Here is a 13,447-nt window from a genome sequence, read left to right as displayed (position 1 = left end):
TTTATGTATTGTTATGATGGACTGGATAAGGTTTACAGAATAAAGAATAACGAACAAAGAGTGCAGAATAAAGGACAAACAAACAAAAAAAGAATAGAGAAAAATAGGAAAAAAAATTATGAATAGAGAAAAATAGGGGGGGGGGGGGGGAATCAAGAATAGAAAATAATGGGGTGCTAAAATATAAAGAATAGGGAATAATAGGCAAAATAAATAAAGAAAAGTGTTCTAAAAAATTAAAGACTAAAGAAATGAAGGACCCCCATCCAGACCCTATGTTATGATCCAACAATAGATGATGTAATGGATTTCTTTGTCCTTCAGTCTATCATCTTATTATTTGTGTTTAAAATTTTCAGTTTGCCAAATCATATTTTACATCAAAGTCAACATTTGTATGCCCCCGCCGAAGCGGAGGGGGGCATTGAGTTTTACCCTTGTTTACTTTGAATGTGCCTCTGTTAATTTTTGATAACACGCACAATAGGTCAAATGTTCACAACTTTTCTGTTGAATACATCTACAAAACAGCTTTCTACTTCTTCATTAAACTTTCATAAATATTTGATAGTAGTCCTATGATTGAAGCGTTTACTGCAAGTATTGAAAACCTTACTCAATACAGAGAACAACAAGAATAATTGTTAAGGATGTTCGCTACTCTGTTTCAAAATAACAAGATTTTTAAAAGACTCTTATAAATTGATAGTATATATATATAGATTATTCATGCATTTAACTTTGGCACCTTTTTTCTTTCAAAAACTATGTAAAAGAACCCAGGATTTTGTAAGATTTTCAAAAATGGCTTTTAAAACTATATGCAAAAAAATTATGAAAAGAAAAGTAGGGGTAAGCAGGTAAAATATTTTTAATGGCACCACGTGAATAAAACCAAAGGATTCTGAATATCTGACAAAATGTCATAAGCAAGATAAGCAAACATCCATAATCTGTCATTTGTACTAAGGTTTGTTTTCTTTTCTGCAATTTTTTTTTCTTGTATACATATTTTAATCAGATTCATAACCAAGTAGAAAATACATACAAACAATCTGTTAATTTTTTTAGAATTAATGAAATCATAAAAATTATTTGATCAGTAGTTTGATTTTAAGACAACTACAATAATCACACACTGGTAATCAAGCTGAGGTTCTGGTCAGCAATATCCCCATCAATAACAGTTTCGTAAATTATCATAAAAATGGTATCTAGTGTGTTTACAAGGTGATATTCCCAAATGTGTGGCATTAAATATAGTTAAGTTGTGGATAAAGTTTGTATGTACTAATTTGGTTACCATTAAAGACTATGCAAGACCGGTCAACAATATTTGGTATTGTGAATAGTCAATCAGTATTACATCATATGGTCTAGATTTAGTCATTACTTAAGTTTTTAAGATTTGTCTGTTTCTTAGTTACTATTCAAGATAGATCAACAATATTTGGTATGTGAATTTGCTTAAACAGTATTTTTCTATCTGACTTATGTCTTGATCTAATTTTTGATCACCTTGTCCTATGGGCCATGTGAGCTAAAGCCATCACCTTGGTGTCTGTCATTATGTTCCATTGTCCTATGTCATATTCTGATATAAATTATGTAAGATCTCTTCTATAACCATTAAACCAATTCAACCCCACTAAGCTTAAATGATCCATTGGTATCTTGTATACAAATTTTATTTTTTTCTACAAAACAACCTACCAACATGGCTAAAAATAGAACATATGGGCAAAACAAAAGTAAGTGTCTTATATCTTGAAAACTTAATAATAATAGGTAAAGGAAATCTCATACGGCAAAAATACTAAGGATGCCAAGATATACCCAGTTTCTATTCCTACCAAAATGATCAGATGACATCGTAAAGGAGTTATTGCCCCTAATGACAATTTAATATACATTTCAGATCAACAATGTGTAATAAGCAAATTTTGTATCAGTCTGACATGTTTTAAATTTTTTAACTCCAAAGGTTATGTGAAGTCCTGATTATTTGTTCTTTTTTCCTCTGCCATTTTTTTTCTCTCTTAAATGATTCTTTTGTTTTTTCATCATGTCTATAAGATATTAGATGTTTAATATTTATTAGCCCTGTTAAACCAAACACTGTTTTTTTTTTGTCTCCTCTGTAATCAAACTATTTCAACAAACATATTTTTATGAACTGTTGTTATATCCTGAGGATGATTTGGTTAATGTTGACAGAAGCCATCAGAGACATCTTATAGGAATTATTCCACTTAGCTATTTTAATTATATTTAGCTGTATTTTGGTACAACTCATTAACAGTGAACCGTAAGCACCTAAGGTCTTTTGATTTGAAAACCTTGGGTCATAACTATAAAATTTAGGTAAAGGTCATGTTCTGAATTTTGACTTATCCTTGTTATTCCATCTCCTCTGAAAGTGTAACATATAGATTTGAAAGGATTGTTGCAAAGTGTTCAGGTTATCGAGATGAAGTTATGGTTCACTTGGCCCTAAACAATCTTATAACATCTCATAGGAGTTATTGCCCCTGAAATGTTTAAATTAAAGATTTAATGATTATTTCTTTAAATTAAAACAACATAAAGCTATGGTCTTTTGTATTTTTGGATGTTTTTTTACCTAGAAAAATTGTATTGAACCCCTGGTTTTTGGTGGTGTGTGTGTTGCTCAGTTTTCTGTGTTGTGTTTAATAGTAGACTGTTGTTTGTCTTTTGGTCATTTTTTTTTTGTTTTTTTCCACATCATTGTTAGTTCGTTTTTGACTTATGAGTTTGACTATACCTTTTGTATCTTCCGCCTCTCTTCTATCTTATCAACCCTCCTTGATTTGTATTTGTAATTAAGTTTTCTCAACCAGCAAATTATTCATCCAGATTGAATATTTTGGAAGAGTCTCATTACAATATAAGTGTCATTGTTTATTTGATTTGGGATTCAGAAAATTAAAATAACATCTAGGACAGACTTGGTCATTTCGTTTTGGGGCCTTTTATAGCTGACTATGCGGTATGGGCTTTGCTCATTGTTGAAGGCCGTACGGTGACCTATAGTTGTTCCTTTCTGTGTCATTTGGTCTCTTGAAGAGAGTTGTATCATTGGCAGTCATTCCACATCTTCTTATTTTTATATTGGTACTATCCAAAGACACAAACAGCTAGTGCAAACTAAAGAGGCTTATATAAATTACAATGTATGTTATGTGATATTTTGTAAATAAATAATAGCACAAGAGTGCACACGCTGAAATGTCTCGCCTTCTTTACTAATCATTGATATTATGTTGATAGTCCTAAATATAAAGCTTTATTACAACTGTCACATAAACTTAACATTAACCAAGTAAACTAAACATTGACCAATGAACCATGAAAATGAGGTCAAGGTCAGATGAACCATGCTAGGCAGGCATGTACAGCTAACAATTCTTCCATACAACAAATATAGTTGACCTATTGCTTATAGTTTAAGAAAAACAGACGAAAACACAAAAACTTAACACTGAGCAATGAACCTTGAAAATGAGGTCAAGGTCAAATAAAACCTGCGTAACTGACATATAGATCATAAAATATTTCCATACACCAAATATAGTTGAACTATTGCATATAGTATTAGAAAAAAAGACCAAAACTCAAAAACTTAACTTTGACCACTGAACCATGAAAATGAGGTCAAGGTAAGATGACACCTGCCAGCTAGACATGTACACCTTACAATCATTCCATACACCAAATATAGCTGACCTATTGCATGCAGTATTAGAAAGAAAGACCAAAACTCAAAAACTTAACTTTGACCACTGAACCATGAAAATGAGGTCAAGGTCAGATGACACCTGCCAGCTAGACATGTACACCTTACAATCATTCCATACACCAAATATAGTAGACCTATTGCATACAGTATAAGAAAAACAGACCAAAACACAAAAACTTAACTATAACCACTGAACCATGAAAATGAGGTCAAGGTCAGATGACACCTGCCAGTTGGACATGTACACCTTACAGTCCTTCCATACACCGAATATACTAGACCTATTGCTTATAGTATCTGAGATATGGACTTGACCACGAAAACTTAACCTTGTTCACTGATCCATGAAATGAGGTCGAGGTCAAGTGAAAACTGTCTGACGGGCATGAGGACCTTGCAAGGTACGCACATACCAAATATAGTTATCCTATTACTTATAATAAGAGAGAATTTAACATTACAAAAAATCTGAACTTTTTTTTCAAGTAGTCACTGAACCATGAAAATGAGGTCAAGGACATTGGACATGTGACTGACGGAAACTTCGTAACATGAGGCATCCATATACAAAGTATGAAGCATCCAGGTCTTCCATCTTCTAAAATATAAAGCTTTTAAGAAGTTAGCTAACGCCACCGCCGCCGCCGCCGGATCGCTATCCCTATGTCGAGCTTTCTGCGACAAAAGTCGCAGGCTCGACAAAAAATGGTATAACTAATTTATTTTAACTACTGAAGATTTCTGATTTATAAGCAGCAATATTCATAGTTTTCCAAAGATTCATAATACTGTAATGAAACATCTTAAGATTTCATTATATTACAAATACAGTCATTGAATTCTAAATAAAAACTTTTTATAAAATAGCCTTCCTATAACTATATGTAATTCTAATTTAATATTTACATCTGTTAATGCCAATACCATATCAGACAACCTTTTTTTTAATTCACCAGAGATCCTAGATATAAATATGCATGGTATCATAAGCATAATGTTCTCTTAAAAACAGTATATGATCCTTTTTCAAGAAATATTCTTTCATGTCTACCCATCATATTTCATTTTAGTCATAAATTTAAAACATGTTTTAAAAATAATTTATTTTTAGTACTATCAGGGATCAGGTCTTGCTTAAACAAAGCATATTATTGTTAATTTCAAAAACTATCAATTAAAGGAGAGAAACCAAAAATTCAATTCCATATTTCATTCATCCAAATATCTTCAAAACTTTATAGCAGTTTCACCTGAACCATATATGAGTTGTACACATTTTTTTCCCTTTCTTACTTAGGATTATAATAGAACTGAGCTAGGATGAAACACTTATAATGCAAGTATTTAAATTTTCAAAGCTACTGTACCCTGAAATATAGGTCATGTGACATTCATCTTATGGTACATAGTCAGTCTTTCAAAAATGACTTTGCAAAATTATAAGGTTGTATGTTAATAAATTCTGAGAAATAGCTGCCAATGAGTGAATATACACTGATGTAGATGCCAGAGGTACTTAAAATAAGTTATAAAACGTTTCTCATTTCCAAAAATAAATTGTTAAAAAGTTTCCTGTTTGCTAAAAAATATACATGGAAAACAAAATATTCATGATTGCCAAATAAAAGCAGTTATACAAAAAAACACAAATACTGGTCTAAAAAATGTCTGATATGGTATTTCTACAGAAAAATATTGGTACAGTATTACATGGAACCATGTCTCTTGCGTGGGACTACTGCCGTTAGTTGAAAGTATGATGTGTGCCAAAAATTTAAGTTCAATTATCAGTAAAAATATGAAAACTGGAACAATAATCAAAATTATACTCTAGATGTCATCTCTTGATTATGAAGAAGCTTCTGTAAAAGTTTCCAGAAGTTCCAAGATTTGATAATTAAAATTTTTTAAAACCTAGATTGTTTCTGAATAATACCTTAAGAAATGACATTCCATAGGAAAAAGACAATTATTTTTTTCTTCATCAGATGCTTTTTCTGGATTATGAAGAAGATTCTGTTTAAATTTCACAAAATTCCATGAAGGTTTGATGTGGGACTAACACATGAATATCTATGGGTCCCAGGTTTGATTTTAACCAAAGACTGAACCTAAATGGTGTTGACACAGACGACACTATCTAGGATAGCTAAGATTAATGTCCCAGGCAAGACAGTAAGCATCCAAGAGACAAATCCTTATATAAATGACATAACAAAGAATTTCATTACATATCTTTAATACCTAATAAACTGTAACTTGATGCTTATATAAAAACATTCAGCACTACTTAACTTAACGTAACAGCTAAACATTCTATTTAACATGAGTGAAAAAAATAGAAAAAACATTTAATCACAATTGTTAAATGACTTGATATAATACTGTGAAAGACCATCAAAACTGACTACATTGAGTATGAGGGTCTGGATGGGGGTCCTTCATTTCTTTATTCTGTAAATTTTTTTTTACCAATTTTCTCTATTCTTTATATTTTAGCACCCCATTATTTTCTGTTCCTTACTTTTTTTGCCTATTTTTCTCTATTCTTTATATTTTATTTTCTATTCTTTATATTTTAGCACCCCATTATTCTCTATTCTTTACTTTTTTAGCCTATTTTTCTCTATCCTTTATATTTCAGCACCCCATTATTTTCTATTCTTTATATTTCAGCACCCCATTATTTTCTATTCCTTACTTTTTTTGCCTATTTTTCTCTATTCTTTATATTTTATTCTCAATTCTTTATATTTCAGCACCCCATTATTCTCTATTCTTTACATTTATTCTGCCAATTAAGCCCATTATTCTATATTTAGTAAACCCCATTCAGACCCTCATGTATCACATGACTCTTAATAATTATATATAATGTGTTTGTGCTAATAAGTAAACCTTAGAGGAATAACTTTGAATGCATTTCATAAGGTTTAGAAAATATACATATGTACAAATATTACAAAAATACCATTCACAAAAAAATATATATCAACATATATTCATGAATTAAGACAACAAGACACTGACATAGCACCCAATACCACCAGTACTGTTTCCTTTTGGGTTATAATTACCCCTATGGAAATTATACAAAATTCAGTATTAATGATCCTACCTGAAAATATTTTCAATCACCTGTGCCAGTGTAATGTAATGTAATTCTGATAAAATGGTCTTCAATAACAAAACTGCCAATCAATTAATGAGTTTTGTAATGAAACTATTTGATTGACAGGTATTTCATGTAACTAATTAAAACTTTTAATTAACTTAAAAATAAATTCAACAATCTACTCGATCATATTGCCGTAGTGGTTTTATATCAATTTCATTTATCTAATTTTTAAATAAAATACCATTTTGAAAGATGAATCTTTTCCAAATTTTGAAAATATATTTCCATATATCAAAATAAAAAGTAACTAATAGTTGACCATTATGATGAAGTAATATATACAACCTTTAAATCTGTTCGAAATATTATGCGCTATATAATACTGTATATGTAGGCTATTTTTGCAGTTTGGGTCTTAGTTGGGGCAGATAAATCTTGGCTGTGTTCCTTATTCACATTTCATGGCCTTGTACAATGAGATTCAATGAAGGGTTAATTTTGCAGTAAAAGCTCTACTGCTAAAATTAGATACACATAAAAATTTCTGATATACAGTAACTAAATCTTGAAGGAAGGATGTCAACAGAGGGAAAAACCGGTTATAAATATTTAGGACAAGAGTATATATGTCAGTCAGAACAAAACTCATATGTGATCTGAAACTAGCATGCAATTATCATACAAATACCAGCTAAATATCTTATAAATAGCTGAACATTTACATTAAAATTAAATATAATAATAAAAAATATACATCACATGCTTAGCACTTAAAAAAAGTAACAAACAAGCAAACAAGCAATAATAATTAAAGCACTTTAAAAGGAACAGATATACACAAATGATGAGAATAAATTACAGGCTCCCAGAATCAATAATGGCTCATCTAGCACGGGGGTCTCTTCCTATATAAAGGTATACACATACTTGCCATTTTTTTTTTGGAATGTCAAATATATCAATAGGGTGCAATTTCACATGAGGTAATATATCGATAAGTAGGAATTTATATGTCAATTGATCATACATGATCATCTTCTGTTAAAATGTCTGTAAAAACTGTGTTCTGATCTTTATATCTTGTAATACAAGAGTGCACACACTGAAATGTCTCGCCTTCTTTACTTATCATTGATATTATGTTGATAGTCCTAAATATAAAGCTTTATGACAACTGTCACATAAACTTATTATTAACCAAGTTAACTAAACGTTGACCAATGAACCATGAAAATGAGGTCAAGGTCAGATGAACCATGCTAGACAGGCATGTACAGCTAACAATTCTTCCATACAACAAATATAGTTGACCTATTGCTTTTAGTTTAAGAAAAACAGACCAAAACACAAAAACTTAACACTGAGCAATGAACCTTGAAAATGAGGTCAAGGTAAAAAAAAAACTGTGTGACTGACAAATAGATCATAAAATATTTCCATACACCAAATATAGTTGAACTATTGCATATAGTATTAGAGAAAAAGACCAAAACTCAAAAACTTAACTTTGACCACTGAACCATGAAAATGAGGTCAAGGTCAGATGACACCTGCCCGCTAGACATGTACACCTTACAATCATTCCATACACCAACTATAGTAGGCCTATTGCATACAGTATAAGAAAAACAGACCAAAACACAAAAACTTAACTATAACCACTAAACCATGAAAATGAGGTCAAGGTCAGATGACACCTGCCAGTTGGACATGTACACCTTACAGTCCTTCCATACACCGAATATACTAGACCTATTGCTTATAGTATCTGAGATATGGACTTGACCACCAAAACTTAACCTTGTTCACTGATCCATGAAATGAGGTCGAGGTCAAGTGAAAACTGTCTGACGGGCATGAGGACCTTGCAAGGTACGCACATACCAAATATAGTTGAACTATTGCATATAGTATTAGAAAAAAAGACCAAAACTCAAAAACTTAACTTTGACCACTGAACCATGAAAATGAGGTCAAGGTTAGATGACACCTGCCCGCTAGACATGTACACCTTACAATCATTCCATACACCAAATATAGTAGACCTATGGCATACAGTATAGGAAAAACAGACCAAAACACAAAAACTTAACTATAACCACTGAACCATGAAAATGAGGTCAAGGTCAGATGACACCTGCCAGTTGGACATGTACACCTTACAGTCCTTCCATACACCGAATATACTAGACCTATTGCTTATAGTATCTGAGATATGGACTTGACCACCAAAACTTAACCTTGTTCACTGATCCATGAAATGAGGTCGAGGTCAAGTGAAAACTGTCTGACGGGCATGAGGACCTTGCAAGGTACGCACATACCAAATAGAGTTATCCTATTACTTATAATAAGAGAGAATCTAACATTACAAAAAATCTTAACTTTTTTTTCAAGTAGTCACTGAACCATGAAAATGAGGTCAAGGACATTGGACATGTGACTGACGGAAACTTCGTAACATGAGGCATCCATATACAAAGTATGAAGCATCCAGACCTTCCACCTTCTAAAATATAAAGCTTTTAAGAAGTTAGCTAACGCCGCCGCCGCCGTAGCCGCCGCCGCCGCCGCCGCCGCCGGATCACTATCCCTATGTCGAGCTTTCTGCGACAAAAGTCGCAGGCTCGACAATAAATCACAGACTCTATATGGTTAACATTTCATTGAAATAAGATGTAATGATAGCTCGCAAATATATATAAATGGGTTGTGATTTTCCTATGAAATATATAAATGGGTAGGGATTTTCACATGAATCAATATATGAATGGGGGTGTTTTTTAAACCCCAGAAGGACATCTGTACCCAAATTTGTAGGTTGAGACCCCATGTGTCACTTAGCTGGTAACACTATCCCTTTATAGTTGTAGAGTATGCATGTCACAAAATATACAGTCTGGACTTTGTATCAAATAGCAAGTCAGTAAAACTTCTTGTTCAAAATGTCATATAAGAGTAATTTTCCCTCAAGCTATTCAGCTAAGTGATGATAATAGCTGGCATGAATTTTGGTTATTTTAGAACTTGATATTTACAGGATTAAAGAAGTGGTCCACACAAAAACATCAAAACCAAATAACATTAAAATAAACTACTGTAAATTCAGAAATTATTGCGATGTTTTTATTATTGCAAAAAATGTGACAGGGTTATATTCGCAAAAATTTAAACTCGCATTTTGAAATTTTTTATATGAATTAAACAGGATTTTTCTCAATATCGCAAAAATTAAATTTTAGGCTAAAATGACAAAATCGCAATAATAAATGCACGCAATAATTTGTGAATTTACAGTACTACATATACCATTAACAAAATATTCATAACAGTATCAGTAGGCACTAGAGTAAAGAGGTAGAGGGTATTTGTAAATATCCCAAAATAAATCCAATTTTAAAGAATTATATTGAATACTGGAAATTTTATATTGTAGCCAGATGGGTCTTTCAGAAAAAGTACACCCCCCTTTGCACATTGAATAATGGAATAGCCTTTAGCAATAAAGTCACTATACTTAACCAAATTAATATAACACACTGGCCATTTCATATAATTCCATATTATTGTATTATGATGATTCTGACACATGATATTGTAAGCTATGCCTAATTCAATTTTGCTGTCATGATTATTTTAAAATAGCTAACAAAATGGACCTTACCACGAAGACTTAACTTTGATCAAAAGAACACTGAAAACGAGATAAAGGACAATGGATATATTACAGATGGAAACTTCAGAACATAAGGCACCTGTATACAAGATATGAAGTATCCAGGTCATCTAACTTTAAACAAATAGTTTATTGCGCTCTAATTAGCATCCCTGGTGTCTCCAAGGTGAGAAAAAACCCAGTTACCCATTCAATTAATCTGCATTTATTGAGAAATCAGAAAAATCTACTGTACACTTAAAATTTAAAGTCCAACGTTAACATTTGCACTAGTATAATATATCAATTATTGTCTGTTTAGTTTTATAATTCTTCAATGGAAACTGTCTGGTGCTTGCTACAACATAAAAAAAGAAACATTATTTTATGTCCAAAAGTATTTTATTTTCACTTTTTCGTTCAGTGTTGTTGAACATTGTGTCAAAAGTGTGTCAAGAGATATTTGTTTTAAAATTTAGTATTCACAACATAACAAGAGTTAAAACACAGAAATGTGTCGCTTTCCTGATCATGATTTAGTTAATGTTGAGAGTCTTTAAGATAAAGGGTTTACCACTGCTTATGGTATCTGAGAAACTAACCAAACCACCAAACTTAACATTGACTTACGTGGTTTCCCTTAAAATGACCTAATCACAAACTTTAACAAATTGATGACACTGCTGGAAACAGCACCCATAAGTCTTGCCTTCATGACTTTGTTGAGGCAAGACAATAGAAGTATACTATTACTATAGCTGATGCATTCTTTATGGACAAATTCTTTTCTTTATCACAACTTATTTTTAAAATCATCCACTGGTTATTAGTTATCAGATTGATTTGACATAACAAGACCTTGATAATACCGGTAAAAAAATAACAAAGTTAAAATTCATGTAGTTAATATTATGACTATACACATACTGGTACATTATCTGTTTCTTGCTGTAATGAAGACTGGTTACTCGCCGACTCTCCACTATTGTCAGAGACTGGTGCAGCCAACATATTTCCTGATGCCGTTTGATGAAAGTTTGGTTGTTGTCCAATGTTATCTACCAGATTTATTTCCTCAGTTTGTGGAGATTCCTGATTTGTGGTGAGTGAGGGTTGCTGTCTTACCATACTTGGTGGAGTACCCAGCGTAGAATTGGTATCATCTTCCCTATTATTTTCTCTCATGTCTGGGTATTCGCCATAAGGAGTATTTGCAACGACCTTGTGACTGTCATTATTGACTGCAATCTGAATATCAATACCATTTGCAGTAGTTGGTGAAGCAGTAAATCCTTCTGCTCCACTTACTGATGCTTGAGGATTAGCTTGTTGTTCTTGTGATGTTGATCTTATTGGTATGACTAAAAATAGATATTCAAAAAGACTACTTTTACAATATAAAAATAAAATGCTTTGCTGAGTGCAGCTGGATATGACCGCAGAGGTCCAACCCTGAGCAGTTGGAGTGAAAATGGACACAATATTCGCACTTGATACATAATATGGTTTTTGACACCGAATATAAACTGTAGTCAAAGAACTTAAAAATGGTTATTTATTGAATTTATATTCAATTTTTTGCTTTTGTGAAATACACTATGCTGTTGTGTATTGACCCCCCCCCCAAAAAAAAATTTTTTTTTTGCGGTCGTATAATGACAATGGTTACAATAATTCATGCTAACATGAATAGCCCAAGCTAAATGTTGATACTTTTTATTGTAACTCTAAGTTATACTGTGGATTCATCATTATTCGTTAAATATCAATTTTTGTGGATTTCAGGAGTACAGAGGAACCAAGAATTCAAATGTGCAACATATTACAAATGGTTGAGAGTTGTCTCATTGGCACTCATACCACATCTTCTTATTTATGTTGACTGCAGGGTTTGTTGCTAGCGCTGTGTGGATGCAGTAGAATGTGTCCCCGTACTTGTGGTGTATACCCTTACATTTTACAATTAAGGGTTGTTTGTTTGTGAGAGAGCTCGCAGGAGAGTTGTCTTGTTTGGCACTCATACCACTTCTCCTTATTTATATAGGAATATATGCAGACTTTGGCAAAACCACCAAATTCTAAAAATACCCATGAAAATTCCAGTTTTCCTCAATCCACAAAAATTTGAAACTCTGAAATTTTGATGTTTTAAATCACTTATGAAATTGGTTATTTTTACCAGCATTCAATGTTTTGTCAGAATCATCAATATTATGCAGAGTTCGGAAAAAAAAAAACCCAAACCTTACGGTCCTGAGCTGCAGATTTTCATCAGGGTCACCACTTGTTTTGAGCCCGTCTGATTGTCTAACAGTGTTTACAGACATAAAAAGGTTGTTGCAATATGTTGTTGAAACATCAGGTATTTGGCCTGGTCAAATCATGAGAAACTCTTTCATGGTTTTCACCTTTAATATTGTTTTCATACATGGCCATTATGTGTAAGAATAAACAAGTATTCAGTGAACAGGAAGTTGATGTGTGATGAATATGAAAATCTATGCTCACAATAACTGTGATACAAAAATTTCATGATCAGTGCCAATTTGTAGATTCTGATAAAAATGTGACAGAAATTTCAAGGGAGACACAGACTGGGGAAAAACGGTATACCCCCTTCTGGCAGTACTGAGTATAATAAAGCTGAAAATAGTTCTCAAGTCTGATAAATGGTAAATGATTTCTTAAACAATTCAATATTAAATAGTACGCGCACAACCTAAAAAAATGTGCAATTATTCTGTCAATTTTAGGAACCTGGGTTAAAAACTGTAGGTGGAGTTGATACTTGTTCATAAATTAGATATCAACTTTCCACCTCGAGTATTCACCAGACTTTAAGCCAGCTTTGCCCTTTGTGCAACCTGACAAAAAATTTGAAGCCACTAATTAATACCCAAATTATTCTCATTAA

At 32.2% G+C, this 13,447-nt stretch overlaps 1 protein-coding gene and 1 long non-coding RNA gene across 3 annotated transcripts in view; one reads left to right on the top strand and one right to left on the bottom strand.

The window, feature by feature from the left end:
• The first annotated feature begins 3,251 nt into the window (after window positions 1-3,251).
• LOC127720451 (uncharacterized) lies at window positions 3,252-8,525 on the top strand. The gene is made up of 2 exons (XR_007990751.1): window positions 3,252-3,386; window positions 8,123-8,525. It is a non-coding gene; the product is annotated as an uncharacterized LOC127720451 (long non-coding RNA).
• A 2,211-nt stretch (window positions 8,526-10,736) lies between these two features.
• Window positions 10,737-13,447, bottom strand: part of LOC127720427 (uncharacterized) — a 38,296-nt gene continuing 35,585 nt past the window's right edge. For both annotated transcript variants that reach the window (XM_052227015.1, XM_052227016.1), the window contains 2 exons: window positions 11,461-11,894; window positions 10,737-10,891 (listed from right to left, as the gene is read on the bottom strand). In XM_052227015.1, coding sequence (XP_052082975.1) covers window positions 10,868-10,891; window positions 11,461-11,894 — 458 coding nt within the window. In that variant the 3' untranslated portion in view covers window positions 10,737-10,867. The remainder of the gene's footprint in view (window positions 10,892-11,460; window positions 11,895-13,447) is intronic.

Source organism: Mytilus californianus, unplaced genomic scaffold (genome assembly GCF_021869535.1).
Source record: "Mytilus californianus isolate M0D057914Y unplaced genomic scaffold, xbMytCali1.0.p SCAF_11, whole genome shotgun sequence".
Classification (NCBI taxonomy): domain Eukaryota; kingdom Metazoa; phylum Mollusca; class Bivalvia; order Mytilida; family Mytilidae; genus Mytilus; species Mytilus californianus.
Note: the sequence above shows the minus strand (reverse complement) of the source record. Positions and strands in the feature narration are given on the sequence as shown.